General features: G+C 49.3%; 1 protein-coding gene across 9 annotated transcripts in view; it reads left to right on the forward strand.

Moving 5' to 3' along the window:
• MSI2 (musashi RNA binding protein 2) overlaps positions 1-24,742 on the forward strand; it is a 404,970-nt gene extending 380,228 nt beyond the window's left edge. For 5 of the 9 annotated variants that reach the window (XM_061390051.1, XM_061390045.1, XM_061390043.1 and 2 more), the window contains 3 exons: positions 15,241-15,449; positions 17,149-17,221; positions 19,591-24,742. In XM_061390051.1, the coding sequence (XP_061246035.1) occupies positions 15,241-15,449; positions 17,149-17,190 (251 nt within the window). In that variant the 3' untranslated portion in view covers positions 17,191-17,221; positions 19,591-24,742. The remainder of the gene's footprint in view (positions 1-15,240; positions 15,450-17,148; positions 17,222-19,590) is intronic. The other 4 variants (XM_061390046.1, XM_061390049.1, XM_061390050.1 and 1 more) reach the window with 2 other exon arrangements.
• Positions 24,743-25,115: the final 373 nt, after the last annotated feature.

Below are 25,115 nucleotides of genomic sequence, written 5' to 3' on the forward strand. Positions count from 1 at the left end.
GGTTATCGGCACAGCTTCATGAGGAGGGGAGGGAGGGAACCAGTAACATCCAAAGAGGAGGCCATGGTTTGCCTCCATCTCCCCAGGAAAACTTCCCAGTCCTGCAGCCTCTGCCCTGGGCTCAGAGCGTGTGCAGTCAGCCAGCTCCAGGCACAGTGTGTCCCCTCCATTTGTGGTGACGAGTCATAATGCAGGGCAGAGGTCTCTTGGAGCTTTGGGAGATGACCCTAACCTTTCTAAGTTAATGGAAGCAGTAGCTGCCGCCCAGGACCCGCTCCTAAAGCCAGGCTGATCGGTGGCTCTGACACAACACTGCAGGACACGGAGGTGAGATCTGAACCTTCAGGGTGCAAGTCACCTATTATCAGGGGAGACAGAGCTCCGAAGTCCCCCAAAAGTGTGACAATGCAAGTGATAATGCAAAATGGTGGAATGTGGCCCGGGGGGGGTGGACCAGCATTGAATGTGAGAGCAGGCGGGTAGCCCAGATTGAGGGCCCCCTGGGGCCTGGTGCCTGGTCCCTGAGGCCCGGGAAGGGAGATCTGGGAGGCGCCACCCTTCCGACCCAGGCTTCACAGGGATAGAGGTGGGCCAGGGCAGAGGGGAATGGCTGGAGCTGGCAGGCTTCGGGGCTGCCGACGCTGCAGACTGACCCAGAATGGGAAGCAGGAGAAACGGGTGGGGACAAAAGGAAGAGAGAGCAGAGAAGTCTCCCCGCATCCCCCCCACCCCCACCTAAAGCTGGGCCTGGCTCTGCTAGGAAAATGGCTTTGCTGCCCTGCAGCTGGACATCCTGAGTTTGCATTCTAGGAGGTCACGTGAGTGAGAGTAACATGCAAGTCCTGGGGACAGAATAAATAGTTGACCTTGAACCGTAAAATGAACTCTGGGGAGGAGAGTAGGTCCCAGGCCTGCCCTGATTTTATCTTGGGATATTCTTCTACGTCCCCAGTGGACTCCTCTGCCTCCTATGCGTTCGGGGCCGGGGGTGTTCTCACACGCCTCCAGCTGCTGGCGGGATCCGGGTTTTGTGTGCGCCAGATGTGGCATGCGCCTCAGAGTTCCCTGGTCTTGCTTTCAACAAGCCTGTTTTGAAGGTTTGCTTTATGCAGGCACCAGGGCAGGTAAAGGCGTGTGACACTTCTTGCCTTCAGTGGTCTGAGCATCTAGATCCCTCCCCCAGAAAGCCCTTATTTCCCATGATGCGTTGTTTCTGGCACTGTCAGCTCCTTTTTAAAAAGGAAAATGGACCTTTATTTTTGAAGATGGCTTTCCTGGGCCTCCATCAGCAGGATCCGATGTCCAGGAAGGGGGTGGGGGTGGGGGGTTGCAGCGCAGGCAGGCGTCTCTCCTTTCCTGCCCAGCCTGCCTTGTGCTAGCAGCAAGCACCCTCTGGGGGTTGTGACCTCAAGATGGCCCATCTGTGGGGAGGGTCCTGGGGCCACCCTCTCCCTGGAACAGAGCCAGCGCCTAGGAAAGGGGGAGAGAATCTGGGACCCCATTAAGACCAACTGCTGCAGCCAGCCAGACTTACTCGCAAGACCTTCCCTGAACAGACATCTCCCAGTCACTGCCTTGTGCTCTGGGCACCAGGCCCTCGTTTCTCAGTTCATCATTAACAGTCTCCATTTCTGGGAGAGCCAGGACTCTGCCCATAAAGAGTCCCACATTGGATTTCAGTAACCCCAGTGAATTTATAATAATGTGCAGAGCTGCCCGCCTCTAACCTCAGCTTCATTCATTTTCCAAGGGCTTTCGGACCAACTCTGTTGAGGATAAATTACATCAGCTCTAATCAATAATTTTGTAATGGAAATACCAGGCACTTGATAAATCAACTCTGGCGCAATTAGTGACTAGCCTCGAAGCCCAGATCTAAGTATAAGTTAATCCTAAAGTGAATGGCGTGGGAGCATATTAATGGTCTTTTAAATTAGCAGAATTATTTTTAGCGGGTGACACACCCGTGCCTGCCCCGCTGAGCAGGTTGACCCCTCCCATGCTGGCTCGGGAGGAGGGGTGGGAAGAATGATGCCCCTGAGCACTCTGTCACAGCACATAGAGCCCAATGGATGGCGTTGAAGGAGCACCTTCCTGGTACTCCGGGCTGGGTGATGGAGGCGCTGCAGGGTCTGGGGAGCCCCGAAAGTTGGTGAACCCATGTGCTGGTGAGAAGAATCTATGGAGCACCTGCCTGGGTGCAGCATGGTTCCTGGTGCTCCTGCAGAGCTTAGAGCACACGTCTGTACCACAGCCACCCCATCACATGGGCAGGAAAGCGGAAGATTCTGGCTCAGTTTCACACGTTTGCTTTTACGAGAAAGCTGGGCTACAGAATGGTTCCATGACTTATCCAAGGTCACACAGCTGGTTACCTGGTTAGCGAGGCTTTGGTCAAGGGTAGAGAACCCTGAACTTGAACCCAGGTCTTTGGCCGCCTTTAAGCAGCCCTGTGGAGGAACTGTGTTTGTTCATGAAAGACTCATCTGCTGCCTGAACACCCTGTGCCTGCAGGAATGTCCTGGGAAAGCCCCACAGCCTCGGCTGCCGGCTCCGTGTCGGGACCTCATGGGCCAACCTTTCAGATGTAGATTTCAGAACCAGACCCCGGGCACATCTGGCGTGGATTTAAATTGGCAGATATTTATTAAGTGTTTAACAGCCATAATTATTATATGTGACAGGCATCATCCTGGGCCTTGATTCAAGGTGCTTTGAACTATCTCAGAAAACCCGGCTCAGAGCAGTTAAATATTATAGAGGATTTATTGGCCGACATCCTGGAAGCTCCGTGGAAGAGTGAGCTTCCTGTGTGGACTGTTCATGGCGCTTTCTCTGCAGTTGTCTTAGTTTCGCCCTCCCTCTCCTTTCAGTATTGTCTTTTTGTTGGTTTCCTATGATAGCAACATGGTAGCCACAGTTTCCTGATTCATTGTACCCTCCTGGTCTAGAAGAAGAGGGGGTCAGACGGTCCCGATTTCTAGCAAAAGTAGAACTTTGTGCTCTTTGGCTAAGACCTGGGTTACGTGAACCAGTCACTGAGGGTGGGATCCGACCCTCTGAAGAGCTCTGACACAGCACGAGAAGGATGGATTTCCACAGGGAAATCCAGGTGCTGACAAAAGGGGGCACACGAGAATGATGCTGGAGAGACAAGCAGTAGATGCCCTTTGCAGCCCTGGAAGCTGCTAGATGAATACAGAGCACAGCCTCTGCCCTAGAGGCTCTTCTAGCCTAGCCCGGAGACTAACGTGTGCTTATAATACGAGGCTTAAGCCCAGAAAAGAAGGCGCACAGAGAAGGAAGTGATTAGCTTTGGGGGGAAGGCAAGGAAGGTTTTACAGGGCAGTGAGTGTCCCTACTTTTAAAGGACAAATAGGAGCTCCCCAGGGAGCCTGGGGAAAGCAGCTAATGCATAGCCACCAGAACAGCAGTGTTTCTGAAGTCCTGCAAACCCTTGGCTCTGGCTGCAAAGTGCTAACGAGCCCAGATTCACCTGGGTAACTGGGAGCCTCAGCAAGGCCTGAAACCAAGAAGTGACTTCAGATTTCTATATTAGACAAGCCTGAGAGCAGGCTGGATTAGAGAGACGAGACAGAAAGCAAAAGGGCAAGTGACAAACCATGAAATCGTAAACACTCCATAAACGTTCATATATAGGGCCCAATAAGAGATGCTGTGCGCCTTTCACTTTACCATTAGCTGATTAACTCCAAGCTGAACATCACGCTGACGGGGGGACAGTGGGAGGCTGCCTAATGGGAAGCAGGGGTATAGGCAGATTCAAGCTAGAGTCTGGGGGATGGAGGCCTTGAAAGCCAGACTGCTATAGTCATATTGGTAGGAGAGAGGAGTTCATATTCTTTATGACAGTGGAGCTCACTAAGGACAGAACCAACAAAGGGAGGTCAACCTGGCAGTGGCCCCACGGAGCCCAGCCTGACGCCTGGCACCTGCGGCTGTGCTTTGTGACCTGGAGGAAGGCGAGGAGAGCAAGGCAGACCCTGCAGGGATTCTCCTTGGCTTCTGCCAACAAGTTCCTGTTCATCCCCTGCGTGGGACTACGGGTGTCCTTGTGGCAGCCTCTGCCCCTGTCCTTTCTGCCAGCCCATTTCCCTCTTTCCTCATCTTTGCTCCCTCTGTTTAAATCTGCTTCAGAATGCCAGAAAGCCACACGTGATTAACCTTCCCTGGGGTGCCCTCCTCAATGAAAGGCAGAATTTTGAGTCTTCAGAAGGTGTTTTGCATGTTGTCTCAGAGTGGTGCCTGCCTTCTCCTACCATATCAACCCTCCAAGGAGGCAGTCAGCCTCATTCTTAGTGCAGATGAATAATTACCATGCAATTAGAGAAAGCAGAAAACAAAGGGGCCCTTTGTTCCTGGATGCTCATTAATAAATAAAAAGGTCTCCTCTTCCCATCCTGGGATCCTGCACCAGGGGATATGGGCAAATTATGCTTTTCAACAGCTGTGATTGGCTGTTGGATGAGAGAGCCATTCTCCATCTATCAGGATGAGTGGAGCCACAGCGCAGTCCGCTCTATGGTGTGGACAGGAGAGTCATCTCAAAATTCAAACCCACCTGAGAGGTCTCTTAAGGGAAGGATATCTTGCAAGTGGTTGGTAGAATGCTAGAGACACTTCCCAGCCAATTTTAATAAAATATAGGTAATATGTTAATAATACCTCACATTTATTATGAATTAGTCATGTACTGTGCTAAGTCCACCTCCCTTATCCCATTTAATTCTCACAGGCCTATGAAATGGGTGCTGTTATTCCCATTTCCATTTTTAAGGTTTAAAAACTGTGTCTTAGCACCAGTCAGGTGGCAGAGACAGGATATGAGCCTAGGTCTGTCTCATCAGACCTGTGCTCTGGACCAGTGTCAGCACCCGAAGTACCAGTCCTGCCCTACCTGCAAAGCACTGTGCCTTTGAAACATACAAAGACAAATCCCCACTGTTGCCATCAAATCAATTCTCCGTATCCCTAGGGGAGGAGGGAACCCGAAGTCATTTTCCGGAGGCATTATATGTACTTTTTGCACCTGCCTCTGACATTGCAATCTTAACATCATGGTTGTCTGGCTTTAGCTGACATTTGCGACCTGGCTTCTGGTCTCTGGATCTTTTCAAACCAAAGGTACACAGAGGCCTAGAGGAGGCGTGGTCCTGTAAGAATGAGCCAACCTGAAGACAATTATTTGAAAGGAGGCTTTAGCTAAAACAGAACTGAAGGAAGTTAGCGACTGCCCGAAGGAAACTAAGCAGTGGAGCAGGGCTGGGCGTCTTTGGGCAAGACAGACTTCTCCGTAGGGATCAATCAACATCCCTTCCTGCGAGCTGGGAAGACTGCATCTGGAAGGTCGCTGGGTAGACCAGCCCAGCCCTAAGGCTGGGAGGAGATTGGCTGTCCAGTTGCTGGGGCTTTGCTTTAAGCCAATGGCCGGGAGGGGCGGGGCCGGAGGCGGGATCAGCGGGCTTTTCGGCCAATCATCCTGCAGGGAGGCTGGACCCTCAGTACCATGGCAACAACGAGCAGGGGCTCATTTGTTTTGTAGATGAGTAATTACTACGCAATTAGAGAGAGCTAAAAATAAAGGGGCCTTTTGTTCCTGGTTACTTATTAATATTAATAAAATGATCTGTCCAGGTCTGTGGTAAACAATTAATACAAACCTGTGTGCCTGTGAAAGAGCCCACTGTGGGAGGCCAAGGCTGCAGAGCCCCACTCTCCCCTCTTTCTGGAAGTTATCTCTGACTGTAACCTGCAGAGGGTTGGCTTTCCCAGTCTTGAGGGGAAGAGGATATGCTCAGCCTTCAACACACAGGACCCAGAATGCCCCCGAGTCAGGACTGACCCAGACAGAAGAGTGTGGTAACATCTACCCAGCCTCCAGACAAAAGACCCACAAGCACAGCAGCAAAACCAGAGAACACGGACCTCTGTTGGAAGAAACCTCTCACCCAATATTGCTACCTATCCTTGGCCATGTCATTTTACTTTTCTGGTCTGGGTTGTTCAGCTCCAGGTACATAAGAGTTTCTAAACCTTCCATTGAGGTAGCTCCTGAGATTTCAGTGTCTCCCCTCCCACCTGGCTTAAAGAGAAACAAGACTTGGGAATGGCTTGCTGTAAGGTTATGTGGTTGTTTAAGGGTTGACCCCACAGCTTCTGGCTTCCTGTGTCTGGCCTTGGAGAAAGAAAGAGCTCAAAGGCATGCATCTCCCTTATATCCCTTCCCCTTCCTAGGGAACAGGTTGCCTTGTGGATTAATCAGATAAGGATGATAAGAGGCTTAAAAAAAAAGAGTCAAGGAGGAGGAACAGGAAAGACTTGGTTTGCATCTGGCTTCTGCCAATGACAAGCTGCTTGATTTAGGGGCAGAGGATTTCAGACTGTTGGGTTCTTGGGCACCCCTCAGCTCTATAGCTCTGTATTGCTGCTGTTTCCAAAGCTCTGGATCCCTTATCATTGGGAACAAAAGGGATGACAGTGATAATACCTTGAGATCTGAGAGAAGTGACTGGAGAGAAAGCCAGGGGTTTCCAAGTGATGCACCAACTGGTAGGGAATAATTTGAAACATCAGTCATGCCTTTTTTTTGTTTTTGATGTACGAAGGCATTGAGAGGGATAGAAATATTTCCAGAATTGTGTATTATTTTTTTAAAAAACTTATAGTCGAGATTTTCATCTTTGGGTGTGGTTGATTAACCCTTTAGGGTGTGGCACTTTGGATGATATTAATTAATAAAGGTAGACCTGTTAATAGCTACCATTGATGAGCTGTGAAACGGGGGTGAACACAGTGGTTCTTGAACCTGGCTACATGTTAGAATCATCTGGGGAATTTTTAAAACTCCTAGTGTTCAGGCCACACTGTGGATCTGTCAAATCAGAATCTACAGGGGAATTGGGTGCCTCAGCAGTACTTAAATCTCCCCAGGCAAGTCCAGTGTGTAATCATGGACTCAGATACCACAAGGTTCTTCCAGATATAGAGACTCACACAATGTCTGTGATTCGTCATCAGAATCCTTACCTTCAGAAACAGATCGGCAGAGCCACAAGCCAGACGGTTCACCCCAGCCTTCTCTAAGGACAGAGATCATGAGCCTGCAGCCTTGGAGCTCAGGCCTCTCCTGCCCACCACTGGCCCTCCCAGCAGGGCCAGGAGATCGACCCCTCCCGGACGGGCTGAAAGGGTCTGTGTCCTCATAGATGGATTCTCCTGCCTCCCCCGAGAACAGGCCTGTCCTAGCTGAGACTGAGAGCATGTACACGTAGAACCAGTGGCCCGGAGCAATCATAAACAGGGAAGCAGCCACCCTCCTTGACTGTCTGATGAATGGGGGCCTTTTGGTAAGGTCGGAGTTTGTTTGTTATTTAAGACCTAATTAGAAACATGAGAGGGAGCTGAATGGCGCCGTGCTTGGCTAATTAGTGACATGTATGCGCCCGCTTTGAACTTCAAGGACACAGAGCTATTAGCGCTTACATCAAAAATGGATTAAACTCCGGTGCCTTTACAATCGTTAAAGACGGGCTGCTCAAGTGGAAAGCCTTTTGTACAGGTCCTCAAGGGGTGCCCCTTGGGCATGCTCCCCACCCCACGCCTGGGTTTCTGGAACCACGAACACTGAGTTTCCATGACATGGAATCAAGTAGTAAACACTGAAGGTGCTCACATCTGAGGGCTCCCCGAAGGTGGCCCTTACTAGACTGGAGTGGTCTTTGGGGACTAAGACCAACCCTCTGCTTGCACTTTCTGGGTTGCACGGAAGGACTTCCTTTCTCTCTGATACACTCTGACCCCAGCTATACTGCATGCCGGCTTTGTGCCGGCTTTGTTCTGAGATGTGGTCCAGAGGAGAATGGTCTGGTCCTCGGGAGAGAGGCTATGCCCTATCTGCTGTGGCAGGGCCATAAAGGGATGGCCTACCTCAGGGAGCCCCCGGTCTGATGGGGGAGACACCCCCACCACCAGGGAGCTCCCAGTTTGGAAAGGGCAGCAGGGCCCATGCCCTCAGGAACTGGCACTTCAGCACTGGAGGTTTGATTCATCATCCTTGGTTTTGCAACCTCCACAAAGCAAAGATCCAAATAAACAGAAGAAACCTTTGCAAACCACGGTGCCAGGAAGGACAACTGGGCAGTGTGATTCAGTCTAAAAGCAGCTGAGGGTTGCCCCGAAGTCCAAGTGAGTCAGTCTGAGACACTGTGAGACCCTGGACGCATCCCCGCATGGCCCCAGCTCCAAGTTTCCTTGTCTGCGACCCCAGGGCAATAAAGCCCATCTTAAAAGTTGTTAGGAACGAGAATAAGATGGTGTTAAAACCCCTGCCAGTGCACCTGGAGGACTTCTCTGGTGGCTCAGATGGTAAAGAATCTGGCTACAACAAAGGAAACACAGCCCAGGCCCAGGCCCACTCAGTGCTACTCCGTCCCCAGGATTTACCCCTCATATGAGCAGATGGCAGTCAGCCACTAACCCCACGCCTCCTCCTTCCCAACCAACCCAGCCCGGTCCCTTGTAAGGAAGAGACATACCCAAGTCAAGGCTGATATTCAAAAAGTGTCAAGACAGAAAGAGAATGAGCTGTTTCCTGTTGAGGTTGTCCAGCAACATAAAGTACTGGCCATAAAGCCCTCCTTAGACGGGGTTCTGGGGGCTCTCTCCTCACACTGATCTGAGTATCCAGGTGTGAGTATCCAGATTCACTAGGAACTCAGGATGTGAGGGTTTTGGAGCTGGCCAGCAGTAAAGTTGTCTCTTTTGGAAATGTGATTTGACCTGAAGCTTCGACCTTTCTACAAAACCGTGAGTCCTGAGTCTTAGGTTCCACTGTCCATCCATTCTCTACTTAAGATACACCAGCACTAACCAGCAGACATCTGGGCCCCCCACAGTGGTCTGAAGCAGGCTAGGTGTTGAGTGTACAAGCAGAAACTGCAGTCTTCGAAGACCGGCATCACTGAAACCGACATTGGGAATGTTTGTGACACTGACTCCCTGTGAGCCCAGGGAGTGAGCTGACTCTCTCCACGTATCTCGTGCAGTGTTTGCAATGAGCCAGGCATCTCAGATGTGTCAAGACATGCTGATAGCAGGCTGAGTTTGTCCTTCCCGGCAATATATTGGTTTGTATAGGGAGACAGGAAGAAAGAAGTACCATCACATAGCTCTCTCAATCTTCCCCTAGTTTTATTAAAGTATGTCTTCTCCTTGCCTTCTGAAATAGCTTGAATTTCAGCAGAGCTTAAAAAAAAAAATGTCATATATAAAATTGATTGTCCCTGCATCTGGGTCCCTGCACCGATTTGATTTTCATTTAGTGTGTCACAGTTTTCCCAGGTTAGAGGTAATTGCTGGCCCTCTCTGTCTTCCTCTCCACCTTCAGGCTAGGCTCTGGGAGGGAAGTTTGAGCCGAGATCCCTGGGGCCCTGTGGCCGGGCAGACTGCTGGAATGTGATTCCCCCTTGCTCCACTGGAGACGAGCTGTGGTAGCTCACAGCTGAGTGTTTCTTCTTCTTTATCAGAAGCAGGTTTAGCTCTTCAGGCTGATCTTCCCCAGCTGACCACCGGCATTAATTTAGTGTGGACACGACTTGCAGAGGGCACGGTGAGACTGCAGATTAGGGTCCCCAACTCTGTTTGCAGGGAAGCCTCAGCTTACTAGCTGGCATTCCTGAGAAGCTGGCTGTTCAGAGTCAGGTCTCAGCTTTTGAGAGCCGCCTGGGGTTATGAAACCCAGCATCCACTGAGCCCCCAGTGGTAAATGGGAATCGGGCAGGTTGCTCTTGGTCTGGAGAACCCAGGGCCCCGTGAGAACCTGGAGAGCCCCCACCTTCTGCACACACACCCCTCCCGGAGGGTCCCTTGCTGACAAGAGACGCAGTCTCTGCTGCTGTGGAGTTTTAATCCCGGCAGAGAGAAGAGTGGTGGTCAGAGGCACAGTGACTCTGGTATCAGCCCATCAACAGAGCCCCTCTGCTCACTGAGTTCTCAGTCACTTTCTTTAAATCCTCTAAAACAAGCAGAACTCCCTACCATCTAGTGTGATACATTAACATGAAGAATACCACATGGGCTTATGCTCCAGGTCCTGCATTCTTCAGGAGCTTGGGGCTGGGAGCAGGCCGGTGATACCCAGCAGCCCAGTCTCCCTGCCCTCGTGCCTCATGCGGGCGCAGTAAGGTCTGCTGGACAGCAGGTTACCTTCTGAGTTGGGCTGGGTGCAGGCGGGCCTGCTGCTGCACCTGCCTTGTCCTGAGCTGCACACACTGTCCCAGAAATGTGCTGGGGGCCGTGAGGCCCCCTCCCGAGATGCAACCTGGCGGCCACAGATAATTCGTCAAGCGGAAGACTGAAATTGTCCTAAGGGCTGGCTCTGCCTTTTGGTGAAAAGTGAAAGCCACCAAACCAGGACCCGGGTCTGAGCCTGGGACTAGGTGGGCCCTGGCTTGTCTCAGATATAGCAACAGTTCAGTTAACAGTTCCTTTATTTGAATCAGTAATAATCCACTCTTCAGGCCTTAGAGCCAGAGATGCCCTCCCAGGAGTGCCCACCTCCGAGTCCTGGGCTCTAGCCTTCTGCCCTAGGTCCAGCGGCATCGTGTTGGAAGTGTACAGAAGTATCGGGACTTCCAACCTTTCCTAGACCAGCAGTGTGGCTCTCCTGTTCCTCACTGCTCTCTCCCACAACTTCCCCGCCCTCAGTGACAAATTCCACTCTCAGCCCAGCTCCTTCTGACCACAGGGCAGAACCACCTGCAGACTCGTACCCACCAAAAGGAAAGGTTTGCTGTAAACCCCCCAGATGCTTCCGAGCTTTGGATCTTGCCCCTTCAGGTGAGGGTCTGAGCCTGCAGGACAGGCCTTGGAGAAGGACTCTGGGATGGCTTTCCTGGGCCAGCCATCCAGGTATATTCCCTTGATAGGCAGGAAGTGCCTCCTTTTATTTGATGCAAAATGCCACCAACTGAAATTTAGATGTGTTTCCTCTTGTTGGCCTCCATGAGAGGTACTGTCCTTGCTTTTCTGCCCATCCCCCCCATTCCCCAGAGTCTTTTCATCAGGTCCAAGGTGATTGAATGCATGGTAGATGAAACAGATCCTTTTGTGAATCACTTCCTGATTTGTTTGGCCAGTGAACTGTGCTATCCTATGTCAGGTTTTCCTAAACCTGCATATGCTAACCTGCCTTGTTGGGCTCTGCATAGACAACTGTTTCAAAAACGGGTGTATTTGTTCTAAACACGATGAGTTACAGGCATTCCTCTTTTGCATTTTCGCCTCAGCCCACTGAGAGTCAAGGCTGAGTAGGGCAGGACTCACGTGTCATAGATGAGGACTCTGGTGGGTGAGGGGCTGACACCCACCCAGGCAGGTAGCTGGGGATCAGGGCTGGGGTCACACTGAGGTCTTCTGACTCCAAGTCCAGCGCTCCCTTTCTCTGCACCGTAGCTGCCTCCCTGAGCATACTGCTGCCTGGACCCAGAAAGCCCAGAGAATGCCTGGGGCACAGGGCAAGGAGAGATGCCTGCCCCAGATTAAACCGCTGCTGTGGGCGCTGCCCAGAGCGGCCGGTGGAGAAGTGACCTTGCTCCCCCACCACGAGTCCCCAAACTGCTGCTTGGTGCAGAGCTTGCCCAAGGCCACTTAATGCTCACAGCTTCTGCTACAAAAATGCCAGGGTGTTTGCAAGACACTGTCCTCTTCTAGGACGGGAGTTAGAACGTCCTTTTTACATCTCAGCACTATTTATTCAGCAGTACCTACTGAGACCTCTTCCTCCCTCCCTCCACACACACACAAACACACACACCCTAGCTGAGCAGCCTTGAGGGACGTCCCATTCCCTCTTCCTGACCTGACCCTGGCCTGGAGCATTTCTCCCCTTAAAATGAGCCTGGAGGTGACCTGCAAGGAGACAGCCCATTGAGAAGTGATTCAGGATAACTAGCACGGAAAGCACCCTCAGGTCAGGGGCTCGGGTCATGCTCCTCCAGCCCCCACCTGCCTGCCTCTTCTCTCGAGGTCACAGCTTGGAGGGGAGGGGCTCCTCCTTTGCTGTGTTGCCAGCTGGTGTGCAGGGTGAACGTCCCCAAAGAGGAAGACCACTGTGTCCCTCTTGCCTTCCCACCATCAAACAGCGCATGTTGGTGCCCCTCCCCTTTCCTTCTCAAACTGCTGAGCTGGGTAGTGCCCTCCCGGAGATGCATGGGTTCAGGACATAGGTTGGCTTGTTAACCCGCTTTCTGGAGCTCGGGTCCTCTGCCTACAGAGAAAGAGGGAATCATTGACCGAGGAGCCCAGTGACCCAGCTCCTCTACGCCCTCAGCCCTTGAGGATGCAGGTTCCACTATCCAGAGAAAAGGGACCAGCCCAGAACCAGGGGCTCCTGGCCTGCCACCTGCATCCTAGGCGGGGAGCCAGGGCCCCATCTTTCAGCCCTGACTGGGGGGTGTCTGCAGGGTGACGGAGCTGGGGCTCAGGCGTGAAGAGGGCAAGTGTATAATTGTGCGAGACTTAGGGTTTTAGAGCTGCATTGTAACACAGCGCCTCCTCCACAGTGATTCTGGTGTCATTGGATGGAAGAGGATAGAAGAGGGAGGGGCGATGTAGGCGCAACTGGGAGACTCCCTTCAGGCCAGCTCTCCAGCTGCAGGCCTCCTGGGCTCACAGGATGGGGAGGCTAACAGGGGTGGGCCAAATACCACCAGCCCCCCGTCTTCTGAGCCTTCGGCGGTGCGTGTTTCTAGACAGCATCCTTCCGTGAGCATGCAGCTTCCTCTTTCCCAGGCTCCTTCCACTGGCTGGGTTAGTCTCTGGGTGGCCATCGCCCTGCTGGGAGGAGCCAAGATGGAGCTCACTCTCTCCTCCTTGGCTTCTAGATGAGCATGCCCACCCTGGATCCTCATCTAGCCAGAGGAGAAAGAAGTCAGAAAGCCTTTACCTTCCACTGTGGCCCCACTTCCCACCCGTTACCCTGAAACAGAGCTGGCTGGTCACTCTGTTGGTTCCTTGGTATAGGAGTGGGGTCAGCTGCCTGGGTGAACCGGGAGTCAGTGTCTGAGCTCTCTCTGCTTTCCCTGGCCTGGAAAAAGAAAGTGTGTGAGCCCGAGATAATGCTGTCTGTTGAATATCTCAACTTGATTCTTGCTTCCGTGAGTGAGAAGGGCCAAATGTTATCTGCAAGTTTAATCTCCTGTATTCAAAAATCCTGTCCCCTCTGTCTGCCAGTGCACTCCCAAATCAGCCATTCACTTGCTCTGAGCCTCTGGGATTTTTTTTCTCTCTTTAACCTGTGCTTTCCATCAGCCAGTTTCTTCCTTTCTTGGCACAGCTTCCTAGGGGCCTGACCTTGAAGCCTCCTGCCCCAGATGGCCTTCCCAGGAAGCAGCTTGACTTTTCTCTGCTGAGTTGGGAGCCCAGCCCTGCTTGGCTCATTCTCCTTTGCATCTTTGCATCCCGTCTCAGTCTCCCAGCAGCCTAGCTGGGGTACATCGTCGGTCTTTTTCCATCTTGGCGACTAGTCGGTAGCAATCAATCCAAGTTTGGCTCTTCAAGCCCCCCCACCCCCCACACACACACCCAGAGGTGAGGAGTTCCAGCCACAGGTGCCCAGGGCAAGGTCATGGTCCAGAGAAGATTTGCAGATGTTTTCCCTGCTACCACTGAGGGCAGATGGGCCCAGGGCAGAGGGAAATGCCAAGGATAGGCAGGAGGGAGAAGGCTGTTGTGAGGAGCACCCCCTGGAATTCAAGGAAGTGCGTGGAACCCGTATTGTCTGGTTCTTCAAGATGGACGAGTTGTAGTCCAGAACTGGCCAGCCCCAGATTCACCTTGAACTTCAAAAGTCAATGAGAAATTACTTTTACAGTATAAAAAATGTTTTTTTGTTGTTGTTCTAGCATGGAAAATAAAAGATTTAAGCTACTAAAGGGGACTGAAGAAGAGACACAGTTAACCTGGTTGACAAGCTGTGGTCCTCGCTGGGGCGGGAACGATGGAACTTGGGGAGAGTAGAGGCGGGGGCCTGTGGCAGTGTCTCCTCACCCTGCCCCCTCCCCACCACCAATCCCTGAGGAACATGTGGGTGTGAAGTCTCGTCTCCTTGTAGCAAAGGTCCAGTCCTCGTTCTTCTTTCTGATAGTCTGGAGTCTATCTGAAGATAACCAGCAGAACGCAGGCTTTTCGGTCAGATACACTTTCCTGATAATTTGGTTCAGTCAGTATGCTCTGAATTCATACTTCTTTGTCTTTTTTTTTTAAACAAAAGGAAAAAAAAAAAGTTTAAATCCCCCCCTTTCCTTCTACTGCAGGAGGTGAGTGTGTGGGTGTCCTGTAGCGTCATTGGCGTTCACCAGCTTTGGCCCAGAGCCTCCAGATTCTCCATCCCCACCCCATCCCTCCCTCCATCCCCTGCTCTCCACCCCAAAAGGGAACCCTCTGCCACCATCATTACGGTTATGTTAAGATGCCCAAGTCTTCCATGACATATCCCATCCTCCGACCACGCTCAGTATTGACGACTTTCATTCAGGGATATAAATGGGAGGGGTGGGGAGGGAGGGAATAGCCAGTGGGGTGGGGGGAGTGGTGGGGGGAGGGAGAGCCGAAGATCTTTTTTTGTCTTTTTTTTGTTGTCGTTTAAAACAAATTTGTCATTTAATGGATCCAAAAACAAGAAAAAAAGTGAAACCAAAAAATTCCCTCCCCAAAGATTTTTTTTTTTCCTGGACACAAATTGCTTTGTTTCCTGTCACGTTTTAATATCAATATTAACACAATGTGTAGTCTAAAACTAGTTCCTTTGTAGTTTGCATGGGATGTGAATGCTGTCTCAACGTGCCCAAATCTAGACAAGACTGCATGAGCATCAATTCAGATGTGGAAAAAAAAAAAAAAAAAAAAACCAACTCTCTCTCTCTCTCTCTTCCATATATCTCTCTATTTCTATTGTGATAATTTGGTGGGCAGTGAAGCACCCCGGTTGGTTGCCATACTGTGTTGAATGGTTGTTTTTTTTATTCTATCTCTTTTTGGAGCTCCGAGCTTCTTAGTAGTAGCCTGGGCTGAGTATTCTTGAGTCCCTGCTGATGTCTTCGCATGGCCTTGGTTGAGTGTTAGAAGTCGGGCCTCAGCTGTTCCTCCCGAGTGTCTGGCTTGTGGTGACCGGTGCATGCCTGGCTTCCGGCCTCATACCCAGCTCTATTCTCTGCACACCAGTCCTGAATAGCTACAGTGCTCAACCGAATTTTGGCGGGCCCGCTTCCCCGGCAGGCTCCAACCCGGCGCGGCCCGGAGGCTTCCCGGGGGCCAACAGCCCAGGACCCGTCGCCGACCTCTACGGCCCTGCCAGCCAGGACTCCGGAGTGGGGAATTACATAAGCGCCACCAGCCCTCAGCCGGGCTCAGGCTTCGGCCACGGCATCGCCGTAAGTACCTCCCCGCCCCTGCCCACCCGCCTGTCTCCTGCGGCCCGCTGGGGGGTGGTGTGCCAGGGAAGCCCCCGAGCCGGCAGGCCAGGAGCAGGCACCGGGTCCCCCGCCACACCCACGTCCGTCACCCCTGGCTGCAGCTTCTCCCGTTAGACGTTTCCAGAGCCTCTGTGCGCGTGCCACAGGTGGAGTGGAAGGACTGTGGGCAGGTCACTCCTGGGTCACGTTCAGCCCACTCAACCCTGAACCACATGTACAACCCATTGCATCCCTGGCTGCAAAACAAAAAGAAGTGTTCCTCCCTCAAAAGCTGGTGTGTGAGACTTTAAGGAAACAGGCTAAGGCAGCTGCTGGCTCGTAGTAGACCCCTGGGGTCAGCCCCTCTGCTTGATCCCAGCCTCCTGGAGATTCAGGGGGGCTGGGACCTTGGAGCTAGGGCCCCGTCCCCGTAGGATGACAGCCTGAGTCAGTAGAGTCCTGCCTGGGGTCCTGGGGCAGCACTGGGGCCTGGGTCGTAGCGTGGGGTGCAAGTCCCGTCCCAGGAGATTTCCTCCGCTAATGTTTCCTACAGTCTCCGGGTTCCAAGTAAGTTCCCCTTTGCATTCTTTAGCTCCGCCCGCCCCGAAGGCCAGGTGCATTTGACATTTGTAATGCTCTGTGGTTCTATAATCTGACTAATCCAGGCAATGGAAATTTGCTTAACAGATTTGCATGCTGTTTTCAGATTGTATTGTTCTTCCCCCTCGCGGTGTGTGTGAGCATGAATGTGCCTGAGCCCACTTGCTCGCTGTCCCTTCCATTGGGGAAACCGAAAATCGGCCAACCTCGCCATCTTGGAGACAGTTTGATTTTGAGCTAAGAGGGAAGTGTCTGCTGTCCCAGGTCACATCCCTGTGGGAGAGCCCTGCCTACCGGGCTGTGCTGGGGAGAACAAAGCAAGTGCAGACGATCAGGGCATCAGGGCGGCCAGTCTCTGCCCCTGGCATTGAAAGGTCGCCCCTGCAACCCACACACATGCACGCACACACCATCTCACACATTCACACACCACACACACACACACACACATACGCCTTGCCTGGCCTGTGAAGTCCGGGTCCTTGTTGAATCCCACTCCAGAACCAATATCACTTAGGCAGTAGTTTGGTGAGTTACACCCCCTCAGATCGGCTGTAACACCTAATCGAGAGCAGTAACTAGTCAACCTAGAGCTGCATCTGTTGCAGGGATCGTCTACCACTATGTCGGACACGGTCAGCACCCAGAAACACTGACCCTATCTGTTCACGAAAACCTGGGTCTCTGACCTGTGTGCTGTGATGGTTTCTGAAATAAGCAACGTCAAGTCACATTTGGTCTGCACGGGGCTGGCCTTCTCCCCAGCTGGAGCCGTCGGGGGCTGTCTGGGGCTCAGTGCAACGGTGCCCACCGTTGGTGGCACAAGCCCCCCTCTCCTCTCATCCACCTACTCCTGGGAATCTGGCTCTCAGTTTTCCTCTGGGTGAGCGGACAGGCCAGGGTGGGGAGTCAGGGCTTGGGAGGATATCATCCTAGCCCCTCATGGCACGGTGTCTCAGAATTACATATTCATGCTGGCAACCACAGTCTAGTCCTAGCGATAATTCCCTTTCCCAGAATATGACAGTCTGTTCCCATGTATAGCGTGCTGATGACCTTAACAATTGTGCAATTTTAGGGACCTTTGATTGCAACGGCCTTTACAAATGGATACCACTGAGCAGGTGCTTCCGTTGCCACCCCACTCTGAGGTATTGCCTTTTCTGCCACGTGTCTCGCCCGCCAGGCGTGTCCGTACATGTATGCGCCCTGGGCATGCAAGTACGCACGGGCCCTGGTCCCATCGCGTCAACGTCTCTCCCTCCTCTTTCTCCACCCCTTTCCGGGGGGGTGGGGGGCAACAAGATCCAGCCTTTTAATCTCTCATCCCTCCTCTGGCTTAAATCATGACCCCCATTTTTCTTCCACTGTCTTTTTTTTTTTTCCTTTGATTCTTTCGATCCTTTTTCTCTATCTTTCCCACCTCTCATCTTTCTCTGTCTTGAAATACGATCAAAAGTGTGGGAAACTGGAAGGAGATGCTGTGCTGTGCCTGTCCCAGGGGGACAGAGGCAGAGAGATGTCAGACTTCTGCCAGGCTTGGGGGCGGAGGGTGCTAAGGGTTGCCAGGCCCTCTCAGCTCCCCAGAGCTCGCTGGGCTCGGCCAGTGGGGTTCATGCAGTGAGACAGCCAGACTCCATCTTTCAGTGAAAAGAAAACATTTTTGCCAGTAACTACTGAGTAATTATCCAGATTACCGCACGAAAAGCAAATTAAATTAACGACATCACCTGCGTTACATGGATTTGGATCCCTGCCAGTTTCCTAACCTTTTAAACTGAGCTCAAGTTAATTAAACATTTTTTAAATCACTTTGATGGGGATATGGAAGGGGTGGAGTGGAGGAGAGGGGAGGTTGGGGCAGTCAGTGAGGGAGCCTCTTTCCACATTCTCATTGAAGACGGGTATCCCTCATTCTCCGGAACAGCACCAGGAAGGGAGAGGGGGTTCTCTCGTGGAAGCGCAGCGTGGCCCGTGTGAGCTAGCTGGTTTTGGGTCTTGAGAGTCTGTTTCTTTGGAAGAGAGAGTGCCACAGCTGAGGCCTGGGAGTGGATCCTGCTTGCAAAATCCCAGCTGGGACATGAGCACTTGTCCCTCTGGGAGAAGCAAAGCTGAGATGGATTTGCCACTTTGGTTTGCAGTCAGCAGGACGCTCCTCTTGTCGAGGGTTGCTCCAGGCCCCCGAGCCAGCCAGGACCCAGTAGTGCGGGCCCAACTGGGGGACCAGGTGGAGCCAAGCTCCGTACATCTCTTGGATTTCTCTAATATTGCTCTAAGGAATCACCTCGACTAACGCAACTGCCTCTCTTAACCCAATAAACCCCGTGTGTGAGTTCTCTTCACCCCCTCGCCTCCACTTCCCTTCCAGCACTGACCCAGCCATTGCTGGCCTGCCAGAGCCAGAGGCCACTAACAGTGTGAAGGAGAGCTACTCACGACTAATTCAACTGGGTTTAGGGGTCCCAGCAAAGCTAGGCTCCTCTGAGAGCAAGGCGGGCTGATGGACCCAAGAACGTGGGGGGCTAAAGGTGGCTCCCGCCCTTGTGGGGTCAGATGACACGGGGATCAGACAGCTGCCAGTGCCTCTTCCCTCCCTGCCGGACGGTGCAGGGCTCCCTGCCGCCTCCAGCCCCACCCTCCTCTGCAGAGCTTCCCTGTGGGTGGAGGGAGGTGAGGCTGCTCGCAGCCCAGCCTCCCGCATCCAGCTTTAGGACTCGAAAGGATGGAACAGACTAGAGAGTGGAGCTAACCACTCGCCCCCTCCAAAATGATTAAGTGGGCCAGTTGAGTCACACGGCCTCCCCAAAACACATACACACAGTCTATGCCCAGCAGAGATGACCCTCAGCCCTTTAGCACCATCCCTGAAAGGAGGGGCCCTGGCTCCCAGTCAGTTCAGGGAGAATCAATCAACAAGTCTGTGAATCCTGGGCCTGTTCTCATTTCCTAGGACCAAAGCTGATTATTATTTGTTGTGTATGTTTTTACAAGCGTCCTGACCTTGAGTCTTTTGTATGTAATATGATTTTTTTAAGTAGAAATTTGCAGTTTTAGTTACGGACAGTCCTTAACGGGCGTCTCCTAAAGGCAAACACTTTTAAACATTTAGTTTAATGTTTGAAAACAGACTCTTAACCAGAAAAGGCAGTGCTAGTCACTCTGCAGTTCACCGTTCCAGCTGCAAACCCAGCGTGACCACATCTGCTGACCCCAGTTTCCACCATTGCCTCAAGAACTCTACCATAGTGTATCGAATCAGCAAATTAGCAAGCCAGCAAAATGAGCTACAGAGCTGCCCTCTTTCTCCCCAGCATCAAGCTCGGCTCAGGCTGTGACCCCAGTCAGCTGTTATTAGCCTGGCCACTTTCAAACATCCTCAGTAGCCCAAAGTAGTCATACTCTGAAAATGCTGGTTAAAAAGTTCAGAGTAAACAGTATGCCTGCCTGACATTGCTTCTTTCTCCTCCCACCCCGACTTTGTGTTCTCTTCCGGACGTCCTCGACCTCCTGTGCCCTGCAGAGCATACCTGGATGTCCAGGCAAGACTGGGCGAAGTTTCTGAGTGGCCCTTTATTTAGGTGATGTCATCAGACCTGTTCCCCCACCAGCCTCACTCCCCGTCCCAACCAGAGATGGCTCACTTCGGATCGAGGGTTGACTGCATCTCATCATCTCACGAATCTGCTGTAATATAAGACAACAGCTTTTAAATGTGTATATACCCCATGATTTTGGTTTTGTTTTGTTTTTGTTTTTCTTGATGGTTTCCCTCCCTCTTCTCTCTTCCCTCTTCTCCTTTTAAATCTCTTTGAATCACATTTGGTAGTGATTTTGACTTAGTCCAGTAGTCATATAGCTTTAATATCTAGTTAAAAGCTAACCATAGTATAATTGTTATATTAAGGTATTATTTTTTTCTTAAAACAATTTTTTTTTGGCTTGTTTAATTCTGTTCTCACTTTTCAAGGATGCTGAGATGGTAATATTACTCTGAATATTTTGGTATCAATTCTGAGACTGTATGAATTTTCAGGCAGAATTTGAGCACACACAGAGAAGCAAGGTTGTGAAGTGCCGAGCGGGAGGTGGGCATCAACTTTCTACTCTGCATTGTATAAGAAGTGAGATGGATGTAGTAGGCTAATGAACAGACTCTCTAGCGGTTCTTTTTTTGTGGCGTCTCTTTGTTAACCTAAGTATATCTATTTTCGGCAATAAGGTAAGGACGACAATGTTTTGCGTGTCCTCCTTTTCTATAAGTGCTTTTTTTCTGTTGAAAGAGGTGATATTATAAGGTTTTTTGCAATTGTGAATTCTAAAAAAGAAATGTTGTAAATACAATTCCATTAACTACATAGAAACTATTAAGAAAGAGAGAATCAAAAATATTTTTGTGAGGGAGTCGGTCCCAGGCAGTTTGATGCTCTGTGGGTGGAGGAGGGGAGGAATGGTAACCGAGTCAGTGACTGAGACGGATGAACACCCAGCTGCCAGGCCGACCCCAGGACAGGTTAGAACACTGTTTAGCTCCTCTTGTCTGTGTGATAGACCTAAGAACTGTATTAGTGTCATACCAGCATATTAACCTCTCGTCTGTGCACAGCTTCCAACGTTACCGTCTAGTTAGATTTTTATTTAAAATATGAAAAACTGCTTTTCCCAAGACGTTTTTTAAAAACAAAGCTACAATTTTAATATTTAACATATTTAATGTTTCAAAGCACACCAGGTTTGGCTTGGGTGGGGAGGGGTGGGGGGACATTCTTTTTCAGTCTTAATTTTTAAATATTTGATCATTTTCTATTGTCCAATCATTTCAGCACCTCCAAAGGTCCCTAGGACACTTTGCCTCTCTCCTCCCCCTGTCCCCCCAGCCGCCCCCCAGCTCCGGGGACCCATGGGCCAGGAGTGGATAAGCCTGCATTAATGAAATCTTTTCTCCATTCACTTTCTATTTACCAATTAGGAAAGCAACCTTTTGGTTTATATATTTTTTTTAATACCTCAGTGCTGCAAGTATCACCAGAGAGGCTATGAAAGAATTTTTTTTTTAATTTATTGTAGATGTAAACAGAATTTTAAAAAGTAAAAAGTATAAACATCGCTGCACTGTGACTGGTGGGAAAAACTGACCGTTTCCTGTTTGCACATGTTTAACATTTGGCTGTTATAATATATGGTCCTCAGTTGGGGAAAGATACTTATGATGAAGGATATTTTTTAATTTAACTTTTTTTTAATATTGGTAATAGGTCGGCAACAGCAACTATAGAAGTACAACTCAATAGATGGCATTAAAACATATTGTAGTGTGGATATATATTTTTTTCTTTTTTAAAATGTGATATTGACGTTTTATTAATATTTTTTAAATTGTTACGTTTATAAATTTGGTACTTAAGGCACAGCCAGTATGAGACACTGAATGCGACATTTATTATAAAGAGCTGCTGCACTCCTATTTTTATAAATTTTACTAACAAAGTAGACTAATGTAGACATTCACAGACATGGTAGGGTAAAAGCATCTTCAAGCAAAAGGCTCCAAAATGCTAACTCAGAAAGAAAGAAAAAAAGCCTTTTTCAATTCTAATTAAACAGAAACATCTTTTTTTTTTTTTTAAATCATGTTCTTTGTTTTTTCCAATAAAATGTTAGGTTGTTTGGTGAAGGTTTGTTTTTTTGTTTGTTTTTCTTTCTTTCTTTTTTTATTTCCAAACAACCAGGTTAAGTAAAATGCTGGGCGCTTTTAAAATATCGAAACTTGTTCAAGTAATAAAATAACAAAATAGAAGTTTTATTTTAAAAAAAAGAAAAAAAAAAAGAGACAATAAATTCCCAGAAATTCAGTGTCTAGACTAGGGAATTTAATTACTATTTTGTCCATGTTGGTGATGTACTGTACTAGCCTTCCTTTCTCTGCATCCCCCATCACCTCATAGAAGACTCTTTGTTGATCATTGTCTGTTAATACTGTATAAAATGGCTATCTTGTAAGCGTGCTGTCCTGGTACTAGTGTAGTGACTTTTTTTCTCCTCTTTCTTCTAGTACATATTGATAGGTATAACGTAATTAAGGTTTAAAAAAATTAGACATAGTTATTCAGATTTAGGACCAGTAAGGATAGAACTTTCTCTTATTTATGAAAAAAAAAATGCTAATAATTTTGGGGCAGTTTTTTCCTTTCATTTTTTTTTTTCAATTTCAAGTTTTCATTTTATTTTTGCTGATCTGATGTGGTTTCAACTAACCCAAGGTCTCACGATGTTCAGATGCCGGTAGACTCTACGGCGTTTTGTAGATTCCCACCCCACCCCCCCCAGCTGTGAAGGGGTGTGCCATACTACCTTAAATGCTAATGCTAGATATGCAAAACTGGATTTTTTTAATTTATTTTTTAAAAGAGGGAGGCATGGTATATTAAAATGATTTTACTAAGAGAAAAAAATATTTTTTTAAGAATGCTCAGAAGAAATTGATAATCTGTGTGAATATGTTTTAGATGTTTATAATACCTTTTGAAGAGACCCAGTAGCCCATAGCACAAATCTCGTGGAAATCTGATATGTTTTAATGTGGCTACCTAGGTTAAGGTTCACATTAGTCCCCCACTCATCTAGAAGTCCATTTTGAAAGATTTTTGTAAATTATTTTAGCACTGATGTTCAGCCTTGTCTTTGTGTCAGTTAAGCTCAATGGCGAACATGGGAACCACCTTCCGCCTTCCCTGGGGGAGAAACCCTCTTGGCTGATGGCTTTTCCCCGGAATCATAAAGCAGCCACCGGGTGACTTTCTGGCTTCTAGATCCATCTGCCTGGGGCCCCCAGACTCCTCTCCTCCCACTCGGGGGAGAGTGGGCACATAAGCTCCTGGACCGATTCCTGGTTCTCCCTGGACGTGGAGCTGACGGGGATGACCGAGTTCTGGGTCTCCTCTCCAGGAGCTTGCACCCCTGGTCTGTGGCCTTCCTCACACCCACTGGGAAAACCAGACAGCCTCACTCTATCCCAGTCGTTCATGGGCTTGATTCAAACGAAGTCCCAACAGGCCTTTGCGTTTCTCTCCTTCATAACCTTCATCTTAATTTGAACTCGTAGCTTGGACTTTAAGGTAGCATGGCTCTATTGCTGTCAATTTAATGTTTCACTGCACAGCAATTCACAGCCAGTGAATGTTACACACATCTTGCTAGACTAGTATAAAAATCATTGGGTAATTGTTGGTTCTAATGACCTGAAAGGTGTTCAGTTTTTGTTTTCAATTTTGTTTTGGTTTTGTTTCTTGGTTTTTTCTTTTCTTTTTTTTTTTTTGTTTCTTTTTCATTTGGGGATTTTGGGAAAAAAAAAAAATTTTTTTTTTTTTTTGGTTCCAAATAGAAAAACAAAACCTATTTTGATCTTTAGTGCAAACGAGGGCTAGGGACTTAGCCACCACCACCCACCCACACTGCTTCATTCTGCCATTCACTCACTGCAGCATAATCAAGAATAAAGCAATATAGTTTACTACATTTTTTTAATTGAAGGTCAGCCATGCTTTCTGTATTATATTGCATATGAAATTGTTTACAAAAGAAACACTAACTCATACTTCTCTCTATTGGTTGGGAGTGGCTCACAGGGACAGAGGGAGGCTGGGGAGTTGGGTGGGGAGGGAAGAATGTTTTTCTTTCTTGAATGTGCTTCGCAAGCCAGGCTATCTTCCAAGGAAGGCTGAAGCAGGGTTGGGGGTTGAGGGCGGGGGCAGAGGGACAGATGCAGGCAAGCACATGGAAGAGAGACACTGGCAGGCTCCCCCCACCCCTCTCCACCCGGCCCCCCACTCCAAACAAAAAGAAGCAGAAGTCAGCTCAGCCCCGTCCTGAGCACAGACACTACCCAAGGAGACGCTGTACGTTAAGCAATACTTTAATACCGTAATGTTTGTTTTCTTTCTTTTTTTTAACCAAAAAAAAAAAAGTAAATAAACTAAAACAAAAATATATACATAAAAACCCACCCCTCTGGGGAAGCAACCTGAATCCAAACACTTGGCTATCAAATAATCAGAATGTATTGTCTCAGATAGGAGTTTGTTCCTAGGAGGCAGGGGCACGTGGGGGGCTGGGGATGGAGACTGAGAGACAAAAGTTTCCAGAGCCTTCCAGAAGGCTCTCTGCTACTGTATTCTGTACATACTGTACCATCCTCTGTGGAATCTGTGAGTGTCCTTTGAGTAGCGTGGGCTAGCCAATCTGCCGTTCATGGTGTGTTGTAAACTCGGAATTCCATATGTAATAGGATGCAAGTCTAAGCGTTTCATGTGGACATCAATGTATCTAAATAAAACTTTCCCTAGCACTGTGGCTGACCTCACCCTTACTTTTATACTTTAGTATGAAACTGATGACAACTTTGGTAGTGAGTATTTTTTTTATATATATACATATATATGTATCTATATATATATATATCTCAAGCATCTTTCAGGTCTTTGTGTGTGGCTTTCTTAAAGCCCTGTTGTAAAAAATTACTATGTGGATGGCAGTCTCTCACATCACAGATGTGGAAAGTATAATTTTATATTTGTATTTTCAAATAAATAAGTTTGTGAAAGGTTTCCATCCTCTACTGTGGTCCAGAAATCAATGTGTTTGTCTGACAAAAATAAAATAAAATAAACTGTTTTGAACAGAGTTGTTTGATGTTCTTTCACGTATGGACGGGAAGACCCTCTGGAGTAGGAAATGGCAACCCATTCCAGTATTCTTGCCTGGAAAATTCCGTAGACAGAGGAGCCTGGTGGGCTCCAGTCCATGGGGCCACATAGAGTTGGACACTACTGAGTAACTGAACAATACAAATACAATACCCATGTGGAGGAGGGCTCAGTGGGAGAGCGGAGCTGGGGATTGGGGAGGGGAGGGTGTCACTGGTCACACCTGCCTCCTGTCACCCTGATCTTGGGTGGCCTCAGCCTGCAACTGCTTGAAGCAAGGCCTAGATTGCCAGCCAGAGACTGAGGCCAGGTCACGGTGGTGAGAGCGCCGGATCCTATCCACTAG

This window comes from Bos javanicus, chromosome 19 (assembly GCF_032452875.1).
Source record: "Bos javanicus breed banteng chromosome 19, ARS-OSU_banteng_1.0, whole genome shotgun sequence".
Classification (NCBI taxonomy): domain Eukaryota; kingdom Metazoa; phylum Chordata; class Mammalia; order Artiodactyla; family Bovidae; genus Bos; species Bos javanicus.